The 22441-nt window shown below is 42.3% G+C and overlaps 2 protein-coding genes across 12 annotated transcripts in view; both read right to left on the bottom strand.

Moving 5' to 3' along the window:
- GALNT11 (polypeptide N-acetylgalactosaminyltransferase 11) overlaps positions 1 to 1374 on the bottom strand; it is a 51417-nt gene extending 50043 nt beyond the window's left edge. For 3 of the 7 annotated variants that reach the window (XM_025452301.3, XM_035699687.2, XM_025452333.3), the window contains exon 1: positions 1141 to 1346. The gene's annotated coding sequence lies outside the window, so the exon portion shown is untranslated. Of the gene's footprint in view, positions 1 to 816; positions 1041 to 1140 lie in introns of those variants that run through there. The other 4 variants (XR_004805579.2, XR_007402583.1, XM_035699681.2 and 1 more) reach the window with 4 other exon arrangements.
- A 3011-nt stretch (positions 1375 to 4385) lies between these two features.
- The window catches only part of GALNTL5 (polypeptide N-acetylgalactosaminyltransferase like 5), a 57131-nt gene continuing 39075 nt past the window's right edge, over positions 4386 to 22441 (bottom strand). The window contains exons 8-11 of one of the 5 annotated variants that reach the window (XR_003139217.3): positions 20622 to 20739; positions 8983 to 9132; positions 8747 to 8855; positions 4538 to 4676 (exon numbers count right to left, since the gene is read on the bottom strand). Coding sequence is in view for 3 of the 5 variants with exons in the window: in XM_025452373.3 (XP_025308158.3) it covers positions 4521 to 4676; positions 8983 to 9132; positions 20622 to 20739 (424 nt within the window). In the remaining 2 variants the exon portion in view is untranslated. Of the gene's footprint in view, positions 4677 to 8746; positions 8856 to 8890; positions 9133 to 18876; positions 18955 to 19029; positions 19184 to 20621; positions 20740 to 22441 lie in introns of those variants that run through there. The other 4 variants (XM_025452373.3, XM_049094704.1, XR_003139218.3 and 1 more) reach the window with 4 other exon arrangements.

Genomic DNA, 22441 nt, shown 5'->3' with positions numbered 1-22441 from the left:
GTAGATTTTACCGCACACACACATACACACACACAAAAGTAAAAAAACACTAAACTAAAAAAACTAAGTACAACCCAAATTGCAAGGAACAAACAGGACTGAAATTGTCGATAGATGTGAAAATTGCGGATTCCTCTTTCACCACCTTGAACTTGTAAAGCTCAACTGATACATACTGAGGGTGGAGAGAGAGGGTTTTTTTCCTACTTTTCTTAAGGCAGGGTAGATTCCCACACCCAAATTTCTAGATAAACGGGAAGTTGAGTGGAGTCAAACACACTGAAAAGTCAGGCCCAAACCTGTGATTTGGGAGAGGAGAGTGCATAGTAGTACCACGAAAAACATATTCCAAGTCATAATTTCATTTTATATTAGGAAAACCAACAAACCACACAACTGCTAAGTAAATAAATAAATATGCTGACCCAAATTTTCTTTGATGGTGAAAATAAGGGACAACTGGTCTATCACGAGTATATCTGTATTCCTCACTGAAGTCTTTCCGAACTGGAGGACAGGGACTTGCTATTTTTAGATTTATCCAAACGGCACAGAATTTAAGAACGTGGGACACTGTACAAGACAAATAACCCAATTTCTCCAACAGAAAGAGAAAAGGACCTGGCGGCACGTTAACCAAATGCCGCGTGTGGCCCCGGTCAACAAGCATAAATATAAGTTGTTGATCCTTCCCGAGAAATATGAGCTGCCTGGATGGGGGTGGGGGGGAGGGAGGAGGGGGGGCCGAGGAGGAGGGAGGACCGACGCGGTGCATCCTCCACTCCTCTCCTCTCCGCGTTTGAGCGGGTCCGTTACCATTGCTGCCGCACCACTTCCTCCTGGAAGACCGAGCCGCGGGGCTCCGGCCCTCGTTAAGGGAAACAGCGGCGGGAGCCCCGGGCCCACGGCTCCGCGACCTCCGCCGCCGCCCGCAGGAGCTCGCCGGGCCCCGGGGCGGTCACTGCGTCAACACCCAGTCCCCGGGGGCAGTGCTCGCGCGGTCGGACTCTGCAGCCGGGCACCGCCGTCAGCTCTCGGGGTCTCGGGGCCGCGCGCCGGAGCCGCTCGCCTGAGGCGCAGAGGGGACGACGGAGGCCGCGCGGGCTCAGACCCCGCCGCGCCGGGCCGCGCGCTACTCACCCCGACGCCGGCAGCGCAGGACTCCGGCCTTCTGGGACTCGGGCCGTGGCATTTTCCCTCCCGCCACAGCCCGGGTCCGAGCCGCATGAGCCACGGCGAGCGGAGCAGCCCGGGAAGAACCGCTGCAGCGCGCGCGGTGGCGGCCACGGGCTCACCCAGTGCCCGCGCCGCAGTCCCGGACCGAGCGCGCGTGCCCTTGGGGCCACGTGACGGAAGGCCCCGCCCCGCGCACTCGGGTGACGTCACCGTCCGCGCCTGGCTGGGGCGCCCCGCGGCGTCGACTTGCCCCAGAGAGCCCGGGGGTTCCCGGCTTGGTGGCGGCCCTGAGGGTGTGGGACCGGCACGTGGGGGGGGGTTGTCCTCGTAGGAAAAGGCCTTGTGAAGGACAAGTGGGCTTGCACATGTTAAAGATGTTCAACTTCAGCCTTACATGAGAGAGAGGCAGAGACATAGGCCGAGGGAGGAGGCTCCCTACGGGGATCCTGATGCGGGACTCGATCCCAGGACCTCGGGGTCACCCCTAAGCCAAAGGCAGACTCTCAATCACTGAGCCACCCGGGGGGCCGCCATAGCTTCAGATATGCAAATGTTTACCATTCTGATGGGCTGGAATAGAATTATTTTCCTAGCTGTTATTTTTAACGGGTTTATATGCTATTCCATCAAATTAATGTATAATGGTATAATTCTAGCAATTGAGGTTTTGGGTTCGCTCCAGTTTTACTGTTATGAAGAATGACACTACAGGCTTTTTGCAGCCTAACGTTGTGGTTAAGCCCACAGCCTTTGAGATTGGGCTGGTTCTGCTACTCTGGTCTGTACTGGTTTGTCCCTAAAGTTACCAGATGAAATACAGGATGGCCTGAAACTTGAATTTCAGAGAAACAATTTTGTAGCATAGGTAGGTTCCAGGGAATATATGAAATATACTTCTAATAAAATATTGCTTATTCAAATTTTAAAAACAGTGTCCTGTATTTTTTGTTTGCTAAAACTGGCAACCCCAACCCTAGACAAATTCTAACTTTGGTTTTCTCATCTATGAAATGGCAATAACAATAGGGCCTATCTTATGTGTGGATGAAATGAGATAATCAAGACAGAGTACTTATTATGGTGTGTGAAACATAATGGGAGCACAATGGCATAATTTCAAGCCATTGTGTCTTAGGCTACATTCCTAGAAGTATGCTTTAATTAGAGAATTCCCAGGCTTACTTTAAAGGCATGTCTCAGCATTTGATCATACCAAAAACTATGTTTTGAGAAAAGCTTTGAATGGGTTAGCAGATACTTCTCAGCTAGCTCCAAAACAGAAATCAGGTTTTTAAGTTTCCACATGAAACAGAAAATTGCCACCTATAGGCTAATACGGATTTCCTTTCAATCACAGCTATACTTGGATGTTCATTGGATTTCTATTCTAGAGTCAATATACAAAAGAAGTTGTTTAAGCAACATACTACAATATTTCTAAGACTTATCCACATTATTATCTGGTAACTGAACCAACACTTACATTAAAAAACTAAGACTTTAGGGGCACCTGGGTGGCTCAGTCTGTTGAGCACCTGACTCTTGGATTCAGCTCAGGTCATGATCTCAAGGTCGAGATTGACCTGGGGCTCCCCACTGGGCAGGAAGTCTGCTTGGGATTTTCTCCCTCTCCCTCTCTTTCCCTGCATGCCTGTACTCGTGCCGCACCCCCCCCCCCCAGGAGAAAAAAAGAAAACTAAGACCTAACATTACATTCATGACTTTAACAACATTTGTTTTTTTCTTTTCAACTTTTGGCAAAGTTGATATTTACAACATCCTCCTTTATGCTTACCAAAAAAAAAAAAGTTATTCTCAAATTTCAAAACTAGAAAAAGTTATTTCAAAATGATACTTTATACCAGAATTTCTTTCCTTCTGCTACAGATTTCAATTTTGTATTTTGCACTAATTTTAATAGATTCATGGGTTAATTATAATCATTTTTCATTACTTTCTAGAAGCAGGTAAGGTATACATATGGGCCAAGAACATAATCATAATGTGGTGCTTATTTTGTGTTGTCAGATTGACTTTTTAGAGGCTCAATCAGGTTACCCTGGTCACCTATTAATAGATGAGCCTGGGTTTTCCCATGTTGTTCTAACAATAGATTCTATAGAGTATTTTGCTAAGTACATATGTATAAAGAGATTATATAAACTGGTCCTTTTTTCATTACATGGATGTTATATGTATTATCTCAATACAAGCTCCATGAAGGGAGGGATGTTTTCCTGCTCCCTTGTCTGCTGCATCCCAGCACCTAGAAGGATATTTGGCCCCGGATCACCACTCAATTGTTGACTGAGTGAGCATGATAGATAAGTCGTTTTCTGCTGTAAAAACTAGTTTATATTTTCTCCAGCATAGGCTAGGTCTGGTGGTCCTACCCTAAGTATCCCCCATTCCTTTTATTCCTTTCCATGTGTTCTTTTCCCTTGTGTTCTCATTATCTCTGTGAATTAAATATATTTTCCCTTTCTAGCTACCTTCACCAGGGTGAACACAACAGCCATCCCTCTAACCCAAAAGAAGTACTTTAGACATTTGGGAGTGTGTTCACACAGGGTAGATAGAAATTTAGTTCCTTCTTCCCTGGTCCCAGCTAAACAGTTCTTAGAACATACATTATCAACAAAGCACACAATCCAAGAAGTGTCAGGAGAGCTGTAGGCCAGAGCCATAGGAGAGGAGGGACATGAACAAGGCAAAATCAGGAGCAAGGAGGAGGGCCTGTCTCCAAGTGACAAAAGAACTGACTGGCACAAACCAGAAGGCTGGCCTAGAGAACTGGACTGCACCACCATGGGAAGTGGACTGGACATCAGAAACTCGGGAACCCAACCAAGCGAGGTAGCAGCACCAAAATTTACGCTGTCAGCAAAAGAGAAGTTCTATACAAATTGGGCCAAAGCTGGGATGTACCAACTAAGGCTCTCTGTGAATGTCTTTCCGACAAAGCCACTGTCTGGAGTAGGAATGGAGTTGACAAAGGCTCCAAGAGTGGAGCATTCCCTATGGTTTAATGGGACCAAATGAGTTTGGCAAATAACAAAGGGAATACATTTTACCTTGTTCAATTGTATGATAGTCTTAACTGTGTGATAGGGTATATTTCTAATGTTCAAGGTTTTGCCATCCCAGAAATGTAGTGGCATATGCAACAGCGTTATGAACTAGCATTAAAGGAAGACAGAAAGGCACTCTTGTTCTAGAGCTCTCTGGTTGTATTTCTTACTCATGTCACACAATTTCATGATGTTCCAAACTTGTACTCTTCTCTCTGTTGACGATCTTGGGGACTTCTAGTCCTTCATTAATGAAAATGATTTGTTTCCTTTTCATAGGCTGCCCTTAGATGTCTCCAATTCTGGGAAGACATTATCCAGATACCACTGAAATGATTTGCAACCCAATCGTTTCCTTAGTTCAACACGCTCACTAATGTTGCCATAGGCAACAGATTTCAGACCAGGCTGATGTAAAAAAAACTGCTCCTAAATGGAAATAGAGAGTCATTTTGTTAAACCAAACATAGCAGTATATCGAACATAGCAGTATATATTTCCATCACCTGAATTACAACAACAAACAAAAAACCTTCCTATTAAAACAAAACAAAACAAAAAGCCTTCCTATTTCATTCATATAGTGAAGGCAGAGACACGTGGTACCTGGGATTCATTCACCCCACACGTATTCACACACACTGTGTGCTTGCTGTATGAACCATGATAGAGGTGGTAGAGAAGGATCCAGGAAGGTTGGATCCTGCTTCTTAGGAGCCCAACAATCACAGCCACCTATTGTGATATATCCCCTTTCTCCTGCTCTCTCAATACTCAAGGACAAAACCTTCATTCCCTGATCCCAGTCCACATGTCCATGATTTCAGAAATGGGATGGTATAGTGGGTTCAGGGCAAATTAACTCTGGGGTAAGACAGCCTGGGGTCACATTCTTGCTTTGTTATTATGTGACCCTACCCTCATGAAGTTGTGAGGACTGAATATTCTAATCGTGCAGAGTACTGGGGAAACCAAGGCTGGCATGGAGTGTCAGTGTCATGTCAATACTGGTCATTATCATTACCACACCTCGTTTCTCTGTTATACCCTCTGATTTAAGAGGTCTGATGGATTCAATCTGCTCCATATTAAAAGAGATATACTAGGAGCGCCTGGATGGATCAGTAGGTTGGGCATCTGACTTTTGGTTTTGGCTCAGGTCATGATCTTGGGATTGTGGGGTCCAGCCCCATGTTGGCTTTCAAGTTCAACGGGGAGTCTGCTTGGGATTCTCTCTGTCCCTCTCCCTCTGCCCTACTCCCACTTGCTCATCTCTCTCTCTCTCCGATAAGTAAATATTTTTTTTAAATAAGAGATATTCTAAATAGACCCAAACATCAAAAGAACCCTTGTATTTTCCCCTGTGTTTCCTAGTGCCCAGACTATAGTACAATATTGTCGAATAAGAGAAGAACTTGCTTATCCAGGTTAGTGTATTATGGACACACCATGTTGGATTCTCCCTGGGACCCTTGACCATTGTAGGCCTTTGCCATCATGTCTTGCCAATCCTAGTCAGGGCAGATTGGTACAGGGGATGGGCCTGAGGGTGGTAGAGAGATGTTGTCATTTGGAAGCAAAGGCAGAGAAGACCTCGGACAACATTTTCTGCAAAGCCCTCTCTCGTCTAATGTCACTCATTACATTTCCCAGTGTGCCAGGTCATACAATCCATTGATTTAATGCCAAACGTTATACGCTCTTTAAGTTAGAGCTATATCCTAAGTTTAAGTTGTCACTATATCCTCTGTGAAATTCAGAAACTACCCAGTCCAAGCTGTGTTTAAGTCAACTATTTAAATCTGTGGCCAGAGTTCACAGAAAAAAAAAATTAACAAATATAAAAAAAAGCTCAAGATCTCTCATTAATTAATACAATATAAAATAATAATTTTTAACCTATGAGATTAGAATACAAAATAATTAAAACCAGAGTTGGAAAAGTTGTGGGGAGACAGGCATTTTCACATATATTTGCTGATGGTAGTTTGGACATTAAACCACCAGGATTTAAAACATACTTCTCATGGCCCAGCAAGTCCATGTTTTGAGATTTATTCCAGATATATATTTGTACAAATGTACAAAAAGATAATGTAAACGATGTTCATTTTATCAATGTTAAGGATTATCAAAAAGCTGAGATAATCAGAATGTTTATCACTGGGGGGCTATTTATCAATGGGATTGATTTTAGGATATCCATTCAAAGGAAATATTTAAAAGAATATTTATGTTCTTTTAGTATGTATGTTTATATGTTTGGATTTTTAAAACTTTGAAAGTATATTTTAAAAAATATTCTAACAGGTAGGGGCGCCTGGGTGGTTCAGTCAGTTAAGTGTCTGCCTTCGGCTCAGGTCATGATCTCAAGGTCCTAGGATCTCAAAGTTCTGGGAGCCAGCCCCATGTGAGGTTCCTTGCTCAACGGGGAGTCTGCTTCTCCCTCTCCCTCTGCCCCTCCCTATCATTTATGGACTCTCTCACTCTCTTTCTCTAATAAATAAATAAGTAAATAAAATCTTTAAAAATAAAATATACTAACAGGTGGAAAAATTGCAGAACAAAATATTATGTGAATCTAGTTATGTAAAAGGATATATATTTGTTTTTAAATGGGTATTAACAAGAAACTATTAATTTTAGTGATTTAAATTTAGTGATTGATTTTTAGTGATTAAATTTAATGATTGCTAATTTAATGTTACTTCTGAGGGGTCAAACTATGGGCTGAGCAAGCTTGCTTTTCATTTAATACTCTTTCAACACTGTATGACTTCTATTTTTTTTAAACCCTATGTATTTATTCATGAGAGACACACAGAGGCAGAGACACAGGAAGAGGGAATAGCAGGCTCCATGCAGGGAGTCCAATGTGATCCCAGGACTCCAGGACCACGCCCTGGGCCAAAGGGAGGAACTAAACTGCTGAGCCACCCAGGGATCCCAATCAATACTGTATGACTTTTAAACTTGAGTGTGTTTTACCTTTTAAAAAAGGTTTTAATTAGGAAATATAATAAGCATATAAAAAAGTATGTAATATTAAATGTACAACTTAATGAATTATTGAAAACTCAATCCCTGTAATGCTGACTAGGTCAAGAAATAGAACATAAACAGCATTTCCAAGGCCCCCTGCCTTTCCCATCCTGAGCATAGCCTTTCCCTTGGTTTTAAATGTTATCTTATGTATTCATGTCTTCACTTTATTATCTAATTTGTGCACACATAGATTATATGGCTTAAGTTTACCCATTTTTAACTTATAGAAATTGAATAATCAGTATATATTCTACTGTGCTTGGCTGCTTTTGTTCACCATTATGTCTTTAAGATTTACTGTACTGTTTATTTACATGGTGTCCGAAAATTCCTGTGCTTGCCAATGATTGGTCCTATCAGACTCTAAACGTTTTTGACAATCTAAGTGACTATATAGAAATATCTCCCTGTGGTTTTAATTCACATTGCCCTGATTACTAAAGAATGAGTAGTATTACTTTTGTGATTTTAAATAATATATATTAGATTAAGACCAGAACATATACTATCACAGAGAGATTCTTACATATTTCTCCCCATATATCTAAAATGAGGTCTTATTGGGGTTCCTGCCATATTTGTTTGTGCCTGGATCCTGCAGGGACAAGTTTCAAGTTAAAATGGGGTGACAAAAAATGGGGCCACAGCTACATGTCTTCTGTATGTGCACTCTTTTAGGACCTGGCTAGGAACTGAAGCCTGAGGGAGGTGCACAGGTGAAGGGGGATGGCTTTGATAGAGAAATCTTTGACTGTTGGTGGAAAGAGGCAGTGGAGGTTCTTGTGCGGTCTCCAGATCACAGCAGCTTGCACCACTTGAGAACTTGGTAGTGGAGAAAGAATCTAAAGAGTTGCCTATGTCCATAATAGCCAAAGTGTGGAAGGAGCCTTGGTGTCCATCGAAAGATGAATGGATAAAGAAGATGTGGTTTATGTATACAATGGAATATTACTCAGCCATTAGAAATGACAAATACCCACCATTTGCTTCGACGTGGATGGAACTGGAGAGTATTATGCTGAGTGAAATGAGTCAATCGGAGAAGGACAGTGTATGTTCTCATTCATTTGGGGAATATAAATAATAGTGAAAGGGAATATAAGGGAAGGGAGAAGAAATGTGTGGGAAATATCAGAAAGGGAGACAGAACATGAAGACTCCTAACTCTGGGAAACGAACTAGGGGTGGTGGAAGGGGAGGAGGGTAGGGGGTGGGGGTGAATGGGTGACGGGCACTGAGGGGGCACTTGACAGGATGAGCACTGGGTGTTATTCTGTATGTTGGTAAATTGAACACCAATAAAAAATAAATTTATTATAAAATAAATAAAAATAAATAAAAATAAATAAAGAGTTGCCTGTGAGGATGGGAACAGGGAAAGGTATATGCTTCAGAGGAGGCAATCCTTAGGGGGCAAAACAAACAAAACAAATTTCCTGTGTTGGTTGACTTACTTCTTGAGTTTCCTTAGAAATTAAAAGTAATGTTCAAGTGTCGTAGATTAGAATAAACTAGTTGAGACTAGGGTCTGGGGCAGGTGGATGAGTGGCTGACGGCGTGCCACTAATTTAAGGAAAAGAGAGAAAAAAAAAAACAACTTGTTATCTGGAAAGGCAGTCACAGGTTTCTTTAAAGCAATTCTCATTCTGTGCTCTTGCTCATCATTCCAAATCACAGACATTTCCTTCACCTTGTATTCATCCAGCCAGACGTGCACCAATCTGAGATTATTATATGTCATGGCTTTTACAAGCTCAGGTTGGTTTGAAAAGCGCTGCTTACTGATGTGTCCCACTCGGGAGCAGGGGATTATAAAGAGTTGGCCTCCACACATCCAGATCTAGACAAAAACAGAAAACATTAATGTATGTTTGCTAGTACTGGGCAACTGCTGACTTTTTTTTTTTTTTTTTTTTTTTTTTACAAACACAGCAATATGTAACATTTCTTAAGTTGTTTATTCAATCCTCACAAGGTAGATAACCCTGATTAGCCCCACCTTATGGATAAAAAAACTAGTACATACATTTGTTAAGAAGCTTGCCCAGTGATAACAAATTTCAGGGTTTAAATTCAGGAAGTTTGGCCCCAGGGCCAGCACTCTGAATACTAAGGGCCAGGACTCTGAATAATAAGTGATTCTGTCTCCCTCATACTTGGCCAATTCTGATGCTGATTATGTAATGAAATGTGGCAAGGTATTTTCTCTTCAAATGTTCTCAAATAGTATTCTGAGAGTAAGTATTGCTGGACGTCAGCAGGTAACAAGGAAAATACTGATCATGGCTAAATTCAATGATTGTCTTTTTTGTACTTAAAACACTTTATAATACTTATTTTTTTAACAATTTTTTTTACTACACAAAATATGACCATTGAAAAACAAAAAAAAGGGATCCCTGGGTGGTGCAGCAGTTTGGCGCCTGCCTTTGGCCCAGGGCGTGATCCTGGAGACCCAGGATCGAATCCCACATCGGGCTCCCGGTGCATGGAGCCTGCTTCTCCCTCTGCCTATGTCTCTGCCTCTCTCTCTCTCTCTCTCTGTGTGTGTGTGACTATCATTAAAAAAAAAAAAGTAGAAAAGTACACAGAGAATAAAAAATCACTACTTGTCCTAAAACTTTGTTCCTCAATATAAATTCAAGTCCATGCATATACACGCATCTATACACAACACTGAGATAAGTTGTGGTTTTTTTTCATTTAATGGTATGTGAAGTTATTTTAAAAGTTTTGTATTGTTCGGATAGTTTTGTAGTTTCCAATTTTTATTTTATTTTATTTTATTTTCCAATTTTTAGTATTAAAATGTGCTTATAGTATAAATCTGGTACACACCACTTACATATCTCATAGCACACTTGCCATGATGTTTTTGTTGAGTCTAACTAAGGGATTCTTGCATAGTCCCCAGACTAGCAGCATCAGATCGCTCAGGAGCTTCAAAATGCAAAAGCCTTGGACCCACCCAGACTTACTAAACCAAGAACTGTAGGGCTGGGCCCAGGAATATGTATTTTAACTTGTTCTTCAGGTGATTCTGATGCGCACCAAAATGAGAATCCCTGTTCTGACTGATCAAGACCCTATATCCCAGTTCTCTAGACACTTTCTTATAAAATCCATCTAATCATTTAGGAAACAGTAATAGGAAATAAGGCTCTCACTGAGCACAATACTCAGATTGTTTATAAGAACAATACTTAGGGTGAAGTATATCACTCGGGTAGTTAGAAGGGATTATGTTTCAGAAAATACATCTTCTGACATGAGACCTAAAGACTCATGCAACTAACCTCTAGAATTCTTTAGAAATAGCCCTTTGGAATATCTAGAAAGAATATCTATGGAATTCCTTTTCCTTAGAAAAACGCTTACATCAGAACCCCAAAGCATTAGTTTTTTAAATCAGATCTGCCACATCCTTATGATCAGACACATCCTCTTTGGATCTCATTTTTTTTAAAGATCTTATTTATTTATTAAGAGAGAGAGAGAGAGAATGCACGAGTTGGGGGGAGGGGCAGAGGGAGAGGGAGAAGCAGGCTCCCCGCTGAGCAGGGAGCCCAACATAGGGCTGGATCCCAGGACCCTGGGATCATGACCTGAGCCAAAGGTAGATGCTTAACTGACTGAGCCCCCCAGGTGCCCCAGGTGTTTATTTTCATCTGAAATTGAGAAATACATAGTTGTTCACTTAAGCTACTATTTGGGGGGTGCTTTGTTATATAGCAAAAGCTAATTGGTACTAGCTATTTAAAATGTTTTATTCTCTTTTTCTGTGAGAACTTAAGGAATTTTGGAAGATAGTTAATATTTGTTTAATAATTAACTGACTGGAGACAGTTTATGTTTGAAATGGTTTTTTTAAAAGATTTTATTTATTTATTCATGAGAGACACAGAGGGAGAAGCAGGCTCTATGTAGGGAGCCCAACGTGGGAATTGATCCTGGGACTCCAAGATCATGCCCTGGGACAAAGGCAGGTGCCAAACCACTGAGCCACCCAGGGATCTCTAAAATGTTTCTTGATTAAAAAAGAAATCTGGCTATGAGTACAGAATAGAAAACAAAAGTAAAGTGATAAAAGAGGTAAAAGAGTAAAAATTTTATAAAAATACTTGCTCAAAACTCATGGGGCACCTGGGTGGTGCAGTTGGTTAAGCGGCCAACTCTTGGTTTTGGCTTAGGTCATGATCTCGAGGTTGTAAGATTGAGCCCCACATTTGGCTCCACACTGAGCGTGGAGTCTGCTTAAGACTCTTTCTCTTCCTCTCCCTCTGGTCCTCCCCACCTCCAGAATAAATAAATAAATCTTTAAAAAGAATCAAATTGAAGGAAGCTATGGCAATTTAGCCTAATCTTCACAGAGCTCATGTGCTTGTTACTACTCTTGATTTATTCTCAAGAGGGACATGATCTACCTGGACATGCCTTTGGCTGTGCTCATTGTCCATGTAGGAGATGATCAGCTTGCTTCCTCTGATATTCTGCTGGAAGTCATCCATACAGCTCCCAGTTTCTACTTGTAGTACTAATAGTAGTAGTAGTAGTAGTAGTAATAGTAATAGCACCCCATTGAAAGTCAGGCTAATGCAGTGGGTAAGTGTGGGTAAGCACAGACTCTGAGGCCACTCAGTGTAGTTCGAGTTCTCCATCAGTTTTATGAACTAAGGCAAGTTACTGCAGTTACTCAACATTTTTGTGCCTCAGTTTCCTCATCTGTAAAGTGAGAATAGCATTACCCACCTCGTGGGATGGTTAGGAGCATTAGACAAGTTGATACTTGTAAAACACTTAGAGTTTGTTTTGTAAATAAGAGTGTATCTCTGCTGTAGTTAAGTGTGGTAGGTTGCAAGAATGGCCATGGATCCTCTTCATTCCTATATGCACGCTTCTGTGCAATGTAATTTTGTACCTCACTCCATCAAGATGCAAAGCTTATTTCTTCAATCTCTTAAATCTGGCCTTGATTTGCTTTGGCCAACCAGACATCAACATATGTGACACAGAGTCTTGGAAAGTGTTGGCTGCCTGTTGGGGCTTGCCTTCTCTTGTTTGCTCATGGGAACATTGCAACCACTTCACTGTGAATGAGCCTGAGGTAGGAGACGAACAGCCAGGCCATCTCCATGATGATGCACATGATGGCCCCGCTATCACTGGGTGATGTCCAGATATGCAAATAATGCATCCTAAACTCGCCAGCACCAGCTGAGCCTCCAATGAACACTGATGTATAGGCACCACCAGTAGAAATCAGCTATCCTGTCTATGATCAGAAAAGCCCCTTTAGCAACACAGTGAATTAGAAGAAATAACAATTGTTTGCTGTTTTAAGCCACTGTGTTTTGGAATAGTTTGCATAAGCAAAAGCTAACTGATGCCCAAGGAACATTTTTCTCTTAACTGCAATTTTTTTTTAACTGCAATTTTACTTAAGTAAAAAAGACCTCCATTCACTTAGTTGCTCATTCCAGAAACTTGGTGTGATAGGTGGAAATATTGTTCAGCAAATATTAGCTAACTCCCCCATCCCTCACTTTGGGGCAAAGTTTATTTTTCTGACGTCCTGACTCTGGGCTTGTCCATCTGTTGCTTTGGCCAACAGAACATGAGCAGACAGGATGTGTGCTGAGCCTTTAAATATGCTATGCAGTTTGGCTTCACTTTTGCATCCTTGCCCATCTAAATGAGAAGAATATGCTGAGTTGCTACTAGTTAACCACTCATATACTAGTACTACAAATACTCGCAGAATACTAGTAGGATTATAATACTCTTAGAATGATGAATAGACCTGAGCCAAACTCAGAGACTAGAGCCAAGCCCAAACAATCTAAATTAGAGGCAGAGCCACCACCCTGGCCAGCCCATGAACATATGAAAGAAAAAAAAGCAAATGCATATTGGTCTAAGCCATTCAGTTTTGAGCTGACTTGTAACATAGCAGCGTCATCATGGCATTAACCAACTGATAATTGGGTTATCTGTGACACCACTTCCTCTTAACATCTGTCTTCCCTGCTCAATCTCTAAGTGCCATGCTCTCTACTTGTAAGGTATGCCTGTCCAGTCTTTTCATCTCCATTACCACTATTCTAGTCCCATCTGTGGTCACCCTCTGTCCAGATCATTATAAGAAGCTCCCAATCTCCCTGCTTATCTTCCACTTTGTTCATCTCCATCACTATCCTACTTAAAACCCACCTACAGCATTCCACCATGCATAAGATACAATCTAAATATCTAAATCTTGGGCAACCTCAATGGCTCAGCAGTTTAGTGCTGCCTTCAACCCAGGGCCTGATCCTGGAGACCGGGGATTGAGTCCCATGTCAGGCTCCCTTCATGGAGCCTGCTTCTCCCTCTGCCTGTGTCTCTGCCCCTTTCTCTCTCTCTGTCTCTCTCATGAATAAATTTAAAAAATCTTTTAAAAAATCTAAATCCTATGGTGTCTTACCCCTGTGCCCTGTCCAGCCTTCTCTTGCTCTCCTCTCCTTGCATCATGGTCCAGCCTCACTAGCCCTTCTCCATGGACACATGGTTGGAAGGCTATTTCAGGCCTACAGCCTGAATCTGTAGGCAGAAATCAGGGCATTTCTAAGGGTGTCCTTATTTATTCTGTAATCTGGATTTGTTTTTGTGAGGTGAAGTAGGGGCACCTCATGTGACAAAACCAGGGTACGATTTTGTCAGGCTGTTCTATTGGCCTCCCAGTTATGGAGCTGCCTTCCAGATTCAGGCTAGGCTGGCCATGAGATTTATTTTCTAGTGGGATCCCATCTTCTCCAGTCTTAATAAACATCTTAGCAGAAAGTTAGGAGAGGTTGCTAGCCAGATACCATTTTAAATGAGAACTCTGGGACAGCTGTAGCATAAAAAGAAGGGAACAAACATTGGCTACAGGCATATTAGGTGGCAGACACTGTTTTAAATGCTTAATGTGCATTGCCTCAGTGGATGCACACGACAGTTATTCTGATCATTTATACATGAGGCTTCTTAGATTACAATGGGTTCAACTATTTACAAATATCTCCCAGCCACTTTTTTACATGGTCAACATACCAGGTGCTGAGGGACCCCCTTGTGAACAAGTCAGACCGTGTCCCCACCCTCATGGGGCTCACAGCCTGGTGAGTACACACACTGGGGGGGGCCCAGCACAAAATAAAAATGGAGTCTCTGATTCAAAAATTATTTAAAAATTTCAAGAAGGCAACAGCAGGGAATGGAGGTCAACTAGGTGTGGGGTCCCTCCAAACATGGCCCCATGTGGAACCACACAGGTTGTATGCCCATGGAGTCTGCTGAACACACACACAAGTGACAACTAGGGGATTGCACAAAAAGTACTATAATGGGCAAAGCACACACTGTAATGTGTGAGCACACACAGGATAAGGGGGTGGGGAGCGTCTATGTGTGTGCATGCAGGTGCATGGCGGATAGGGCAGTGAGGATATGGTCAAGAAAGTCTTCCCAAAGAAATTACATCAAGGCTGTAACTATGGACTGTGGTGATGGGAAAGAGCAAGATGGACAGAGGTGAGTGAAGACTTAGACCTAGATCTAACCACACATGGTGGTGGAAAGTGGGGCATGAAAAGGAGAGGGGAGATCAAGAAGGCACTCTGCGGGGTTGGGGATGGATGGTTGCAGGTAGGTGGAGGGCAGCACATCATCCACACAAAGAGGAAGGGAACATGGCAGGAGGGATGGGTTCAAGGAGGTAGAAAGAGCTATTTTTCAAATGTTGGGTGTAGGGTACCCAAGGGACATTCATCCTATAGAAGAGTAACCTGTAGGCAACTAGATGCACAAGCTTATGGCTCAGAAAGACCTGAGAAGGAGCTAGAACTGTGTCATCAGCATGCAGTCATTGAAGCATGGTGTGGATAAGGTTACTAAGAGGGTGGAGGGAGAAGAGAAAGAGGGCCTTGAAGAAACCCATGAGAAATGGAAATTCTGAGCACGCTGAATTAACCCAGTGAAGACCTGGCGAGCTGTGGTCCAAGAGCAGGGGGCTGCCAAAGAGCATGCCCAATCCTGGGGAGCATGCCCAATCCTAAGGAGCAAGCCCAATTCCCTCTTATGTAGACTGTAAGAATTTGGTCCACCCTTTCCCTATTGCCAGCATGTGGTTTGCATTCACATCACAGCATCCAAGGAGGTTTGGCCACTTTGGGCTGAATCCAAGCTGGATTCAATGTTTAAGAGGTCCTGTCCCACAGTGAGGCAGGAGATCCTCAGAGTCTATGGCAGGGCTCCAGGTCGAGAGCAGTGCACCTGGTCTCTATCTGGGGCCATCAGGATCTAGCCCCGAGCCACGCAGACCAGCTTCCACCCCACCAGGAGTGTGGATGTGAAGCCTGGTTAGGAGAGCCATCCTGAGGCTGGGGGTGAAGCTGCAGCTCTGTGGGCACCTAGCCAATCCCCACTTTCCAGAGTGATCATTAACACTGAGCTCAGGGCAGCTAACATGAATTCAGAGCTCTGGAGGCTTCCAGAGAGAAATGACTTAGAATAGAACTGAGCTGGCAAGATCTCCAGATCTGAAGCTGAGTAGATAGTACAAAGCAGGACACAATAGATTTGGATCATGTACCTATAGATTCTGTGAATTGAAGAAAGTTACTTGAACACTCTGTACCCCAGTTTCTCCACTATAAGTAGGAGATCATGCACCTCGCTCACAGGCTTATCAGAAAGATTAAATAAGTTAGTATCTGTAAGATTCCAGAGTAGTGCATGCCACACACACACAAGACCTTGTTAAATAAATGAAATACATTTTTATCCTTTATCCCATAACTTAAAAATGCCATTTCTGGGGTGCCTGGGTGGTTCAGTCAGTTAAGCATCTGTCTTCAGCTCAGGTCATGATCTCAGGGTCCTGGGATGGAGCCCTACATCAGGCTCCCAGGTCAGCAGGGAGTCTGCTTCAACCTCTCCTGCTGCAGCTCCCCGCTTGTGCTCTTTTTCTGTCTGTCAAATAAATAAATTAAATCTTAAAAAAAAAAAAGCCGTTTCTCTAGGGAAGCCATCTAAGACACACACTTCCCCCAACACAAGGTTAATTCCCCTTTTATCTGATCTTGTAGTATTCTGTGTTCCTCTTCATTACATTTATCAAAAATAATCACCTCTCTCCACTCCAGCAGAGTGGAGGTTCATGCCATCAGAAGCCACATTTGCACTGTGTGCCACTGTATCTAGCACTAGCACAGCACTTTGCACATAGCAGGTTCTCAGCATTGTTGAATGAGTGAGTGAGAGAAAGGAAGGATGAGGGCTGTGTCTTCTTCTGAGTGCCCAGCGTGTGGCATAGCCCAACACAGCAGGTGCTCCTAAATGACAGCTACATTGGACCTAACTAGAACTCTTGAGAGAGTCCTAACCTAAAAACATGTAGCCTTGAGTACTGTTACCACACAGCTGTTAGTTACAGCCATGGGAGCTAACGCAGGGATGCTGTGAAAAATATCAACAAGTTATGACACAGCGCGACAACACCTCTGGTGCCCCTGCCCTGCCAGCTGCTGTCCCTTTAGTTGTTGGATAGTGGAAAGCCTGCTGATCGATCCACAGGGTGGGTGGGCTGCCTGTGGGAGGTATTCAGTGGACTCAGACTTGAGGTTCTTTCGCACCAAGTAAGGAAACATTGCACTATATTAACAACCAATGTGGCTTCACAGGTACAAAATAGCTGATGTCAACCCTGAGCCCCAAGCAGCATGCTGGGCAAGAAGGGACAGCTGACAACAACAATGGTCTTAGGAATACCTGTGCTTCAGGGATGCACAGAAGAAACTCATGCGAGGACTTCAAGAACAACAGAGCTATGGAAGAGGGACCAGCAGCATTGTTCTAAACTTCAAGAAAACTGCTGGAAGAAAATTGGTCTACAGGGTCAAATGTTGCAGTAACCTCCAGGTTACAGAATAGCAAAAGCCATACACTAGGGACATCAGTATTAAACTGGTGACAGTTCCAGGAACGCTCTCCTAGAGTGCTGAGGGCCACCAGGATGTTGATTTATTGGAATGAGGAGAAATGGAAACCTAGGTACAGGTGTCGATGATCTTCTCTCTGGAAAGACAGGGTTATTTACCTTGGTTAGAGACTGCTGTTAGGGTCAAGAGAGTACTCAAGCTATTTATTAATTTACACATTTATAAAAGGAGAGACCCACAACATACTTAAAAAAATATGAAGGGACCATTAGGAATGGAGTAGTTGAAAATACTGAAGCAGGGATAAATAATACATGTGAAAGATAAGTTAGCTGTTATTTGCTATCTGGAGGTAATATAGAGCCAGAAAAAGGAATACACTCCCTCTTCAAATATGCATGTGTTGTTCACAAAATTGATTTTATTCTGAGATACAAGAATGTGCTCATTAAGGTATTAGGTCTTGAGAGGCAGGTGGTATATACCGTATACCATATTCACAGACAGCCAAACGCCAAAGCAAGTAATCATCTACCAAACAATGAAAAGTGCCCAAAACATGAATGTTATAAAATAATGCCTGCATCAGAAGGGAACACATGATGGGGGGTGGGGAGAAGCCATGAATACAACAAGCTTACAACGTACTGTCAAATAGGGCCTTAAGAGGAAAAATATATTGCTCAGATATTTTTATGTTCACAATAAAGTATCTGAAGCATCATGAAAGGAGTCTGTGCTTAAAAGAACTTTAAGCAAGTGAACAAAGTAACAAGCCAAAAAAAGGAAGAGGGAGATAAAAACCAAAACGGAAAAAAAAAATCACAAAAATAAAACACAAAAAGCAAATATAGCAAATGTTTTAATACATGCTAATATATGAAATCAGAGTATGAACTCTGCAGACGATTGCAGAGTCTAAAGAACAGACGGCAACAGTTTAAGAGTAATTACAGCTGTCACTTATTAAGCAGCTTCTATAAGGTATCTGTCTTCACAACGCTGTAATAGGGAATCTCTGTTTTTTTTCTTTTTTTTAAATTTTTATTTATTTATGATAATCAGAGAGAGAGAGAGAGGCAGAGACATAGACAGAGGGAGAAGCAGGCTCCATGCACCGGGAGCCTCATGTGGGATTCGATCCCGGGTCTCTAGGATCGCACCCTGGGCCAAAGGCAGGCGCCAAACCGCTGCGCCACCCAGGGATCCCCTGTTTTATTCTTTTTACCTGCAAGGAAGCTAAAGCTTAGTTGAGATTAGACCTTAGTCATTGATTAAACTGTTTTCTCTGCACCAGATTGTCTCTGCTGGGAAGAGACAAACAGGCAGAGAAAAGAGAGAAAAAATTAAGAATAATTATGGTGAATTCATAGCCCAGATTTACATGCACAGTTCAAAGTGACTGCTTTTTTTTTAAGTTTTATTAAAAAATTTTTTTTTTTTTATTTAAAACACCTCTACACCCAACTTGGGGCTTGAACTCACAACCCTGAGATCAAGAGTCACAGGCTCTTCCAACAGAGCTAGCCAGGAGCTCCAAAGTGACCATGAAAAAAGCCTGTTAGAATTTAGTGAAAAACCACAATTTATCTATGATAAGCATACAATAAACATCTGAATCGTACCTTCATACTTTCTTCAGACTCTCTTGCCAGGAATATCTGTTTTGTACTTTTTTCTCTACTCCAATTATGTCATCAAATCTTCACAAAATTGCAATTTAAGAAACATAAGAAATGAGAAAAGGAAGAAAGAGAGAGAAAGAGAAACCAAGAAACAGTCTCTTAACTGTAGGGAATACACTGATTCAGGTCACCAGAAGGGAGAGAGTGGGCAATGGGGAAACAGGTGATGGGGATTAAGGAGGGCACTTGTTCTGATGATCACCAGGTGATGCATAGAATTGCTGAATCATTTATTGTACATCTGAAACTAATAGAAACACTGTGTTAACTATCCTGGAATTTAAATAAAATTAAAAATCCACAAAAACACAAAAATCTTCACGAAATTCTGACAATGGCATTTATATTTATTCCTATTTGCCAGGTGAGGAAATGGAGTAGAAAGATTAATGGCTGACCAAGGATCCTACAAGAAAGTTAGCAACAGATGCCTAATGTCTAATGATCTAATATCACGGGAATATTTAAAAGTCAAATCTACTTTTATTTTTATTTTATTTATTTATTTTTTTTAATTTTTTTTTAAGATTTTATTTATTCATGGGAGACACAGAGAGAGAGGCAGACACAGGCAGAGGGAGAAGCAGGCTCCACGCAGGGAGACCCATGTGGGACTCGATCCTGGGTCCCCAGGATCACGCTCCCGTCCGAAGGTGGCGCTAAACCGCTGGGCCACCGGGGCTGCCCTCAAATCTACTTTTAGATTTGAGATGCAGGGGATCCCTGGGTGGCTCAGCGGTTTGGCATCTGCCTTTGGCCCAGGGCATGATCCTGAAGACCTGGGATCGAGTCCCACATAGGGCTCCCTGCATGGAGCCTGCTTCTCCTTCTGCCCGTGTCTCTGCCTCTCTCTCTATCATGAATAAATAAATAAAATCTTTAAAAAAAAAGATTTGAGATGTAATTCACAGTCTATAAAAAATTCACCCTTTCACAGTATATATGATTCAGTGACTCAGAGTATTTTCATGAGGTTGTCCAACCAGCTCCACTGTCTCATTCTGGAACATTCTTACCACACCAAAAAGAGCCCTAGTTCCCATCAGTACTCACTGTCCTTCCTTAAACCCCTGGCAACCACTAATCTACCTTCTGTTTCTACGGATTTGCTTTGTCTGCACATTCCTAGGGGTGGACTCATTCATATAAATATGTGGCCTTTTGTGTCTGGCTTCTTTCACTCACCATAATATTTTCAAGTTCCACTAATGTGATAGCAGGTAACCCTGGATTCAAGAGTGGAGAGACAACCCAGACATCTCCTATTGAGTCTTCCCAATTTGCAGATGGTGAAACTGAGGTCTGAGATCACCCATAGAGTTAGTGGCACCCAAGTCCCACACTGCCTAACACTATTATTTCCACTGCACCACAACTGTCCAGACACTGTCACTTTGTCTTTTAACAAAGACGAGCTTTCACAAATAATTAAAAGCGTTACATTAATTCGATAAACCATAGCTTAGAAATAATGAAATATATGGTAATAAGAGCTGGTATTTTACTAACTATTGTCACATTTTGCAAGAAGTCCCATAGATATTTATTTCATGTGACGTGGGAATGGTATCAGATGCTCTGGCAGGAAAACTGGGTGTAAGCACCAGGACTTGTCTCGTGACTTGAAGTCAGCATTCCCTCTCTCTGCACAAAGGTAACTAGTTAAAAAGTCAAATAGGAATTACCCTCAGTGAAAGTTCCAAATTTTCTGCTCCCCAGAGATCCATGCCTTTGTCGTATTGTCCAATCTCATTAAAATAATGCCTGTTTATAGCAAAAATTCCTCCAGCCATTGCAGGTGACCTAAAAGGGACACATAAATATGAAATCACAGATTCAGCCATTATAGATTTTTGCCAAAATTATATTGAATATTAGCAATAAAATAAAAACTAGTAAACAAGAATATTACCACCAAAATTGTTAACTTAATATATATTTAGGTATGTAAAATTAGTAAATCGGAACCAAAACTACCCAAAATTTGTACACAGTAACTTTTCTTTCTTATGATTTATTTCTTTATTTGAGAGAGAGAAAAAGCACATGCATGAACAGGATGAGCAGAAGAAGAGGAAGAGAGAAACTCAAGCAGACTCTGCATGGAGCCCAGAGCCCATGGTGGGGCTCGATCTCACAACCCCAAGATCACAATCTGAGGTGAAACCAAGAGTGCCACCCAGGCACACTGAACCAACTGTGCCACCCAGGTTCCCTCCGCAGTAACTTTTACTTAACTCTCACAGAGTTGTATGATGGTATCTTCTAAATGCTTTTTCTTGAGAGGGAACATTATTTTTAGAATGTGCATTTCCCTTTGGGATAACTATTGGGTATTAGAGTTTACAGATCTCCCTTTCTAAGCACATGAAGTGAATTATAATATTTACTTTTGGGAAAACCATAATGTTACAAAACATCTTTTACTTGTTCACCAATAGGAGGGCCCGATAACACTAAGGTAAGTAGTTTGAAAATAATTACATGTTCATGCATTCATTTATTTTTTTAAAAATATGTCTTAAACACCTATGAAGTGTTGGAGATAAATTAGTGAATCAATAGGGCAAGATCCCAGCTCAAGTAGGGGCAAGGGTAGAAGCAGGGACACCAGTTGCTGTAGTGGTCCCAGAGAAAGAGGATGGGATCGTGGATAAAGTATAACAATGAAGGCAGTGAGATGTGGTCCAATCTCTGATGTATTTTGAAGATGGAACCAGGTTTGCTTATGAGTGGGATGTGGTGTGCTTAGAAGGAAGAGGAGGTAAGGACCGTATCCAGCGTTTTGGCCTGAGTACCTGGAAGGTGATATTGCCATGCACTGAGATGGGGACGCTGGTGTGTGTGTGTGTGTGGGGGGGGTAGATTTTCGTGGGAAAATTCAGCTGGGGACATGTCTGAGATGTTGAGTCAGCATTCAAGTGGAGATGCCAGTAGGCAGTTGGATGGAGGAGTCTGGCACTTGAGAGCAGCCAGGGCTGGAGGCAGAACTTTGGGAGTCCTCAGTATAAGATGGATAGGAAGCCCTCTGTGGGTGAGGGGAGGTAGAGAAGAGGATCAAGAACTGAGGTCAGAGGGGATCCCTGGGTGGCTCAGCGGTTTAGTGCCTGCCTTCCGCCCAGGGCGTGATTCTGGAGTCCCGGAATCGAGTCCCACGTCGGGCTCCCTGCATGGAGCCTGCTTCTCCCTCTGCCTGTGTCTCTGCCTCTCTCTCTGTGTGTCTCTCGTGAATAAATAAATAAATAAATCTTAAAAAACAAAAATGGGGTTGTTTAAAAAAAAAAAACTGAGGTCGGAGAGAAGAGGAGGAATCGGCAAAGGAGATGAGAAGGTGCAAACAGGGGGCCAGGGTGGGGGGCAGGTGGTAGAAGGAAGATCTGGAAACTGCTAATTTGGAGGCGAGGGGAGGAAATACAGTATATAACGCATAAGGCATATAAAATATGTGTTACTCAACTGTCTACCTTATCGGTAAGGCTTTCAGTAAACAGTGGGTTCTTAGTTA

The sequence above is a fragment of the Canis lupus genome, chromosome 16, assembly GCF_003254725.2.
Source record: "Canis lupus dingo isolate Sandy chromosome 16, ASM325472v2, whole genome shotgun sequence".
Lineage (NCBI taxonomy): Eukaryota > Metazoa > Chordata > Mammalia > Carnivora > Canidae > Canis > Canis lupus.
Note: the sequence above shows the minus strand (reverse complement) of the source record. Positions and strands in the feature narration are given on the sequence as shown.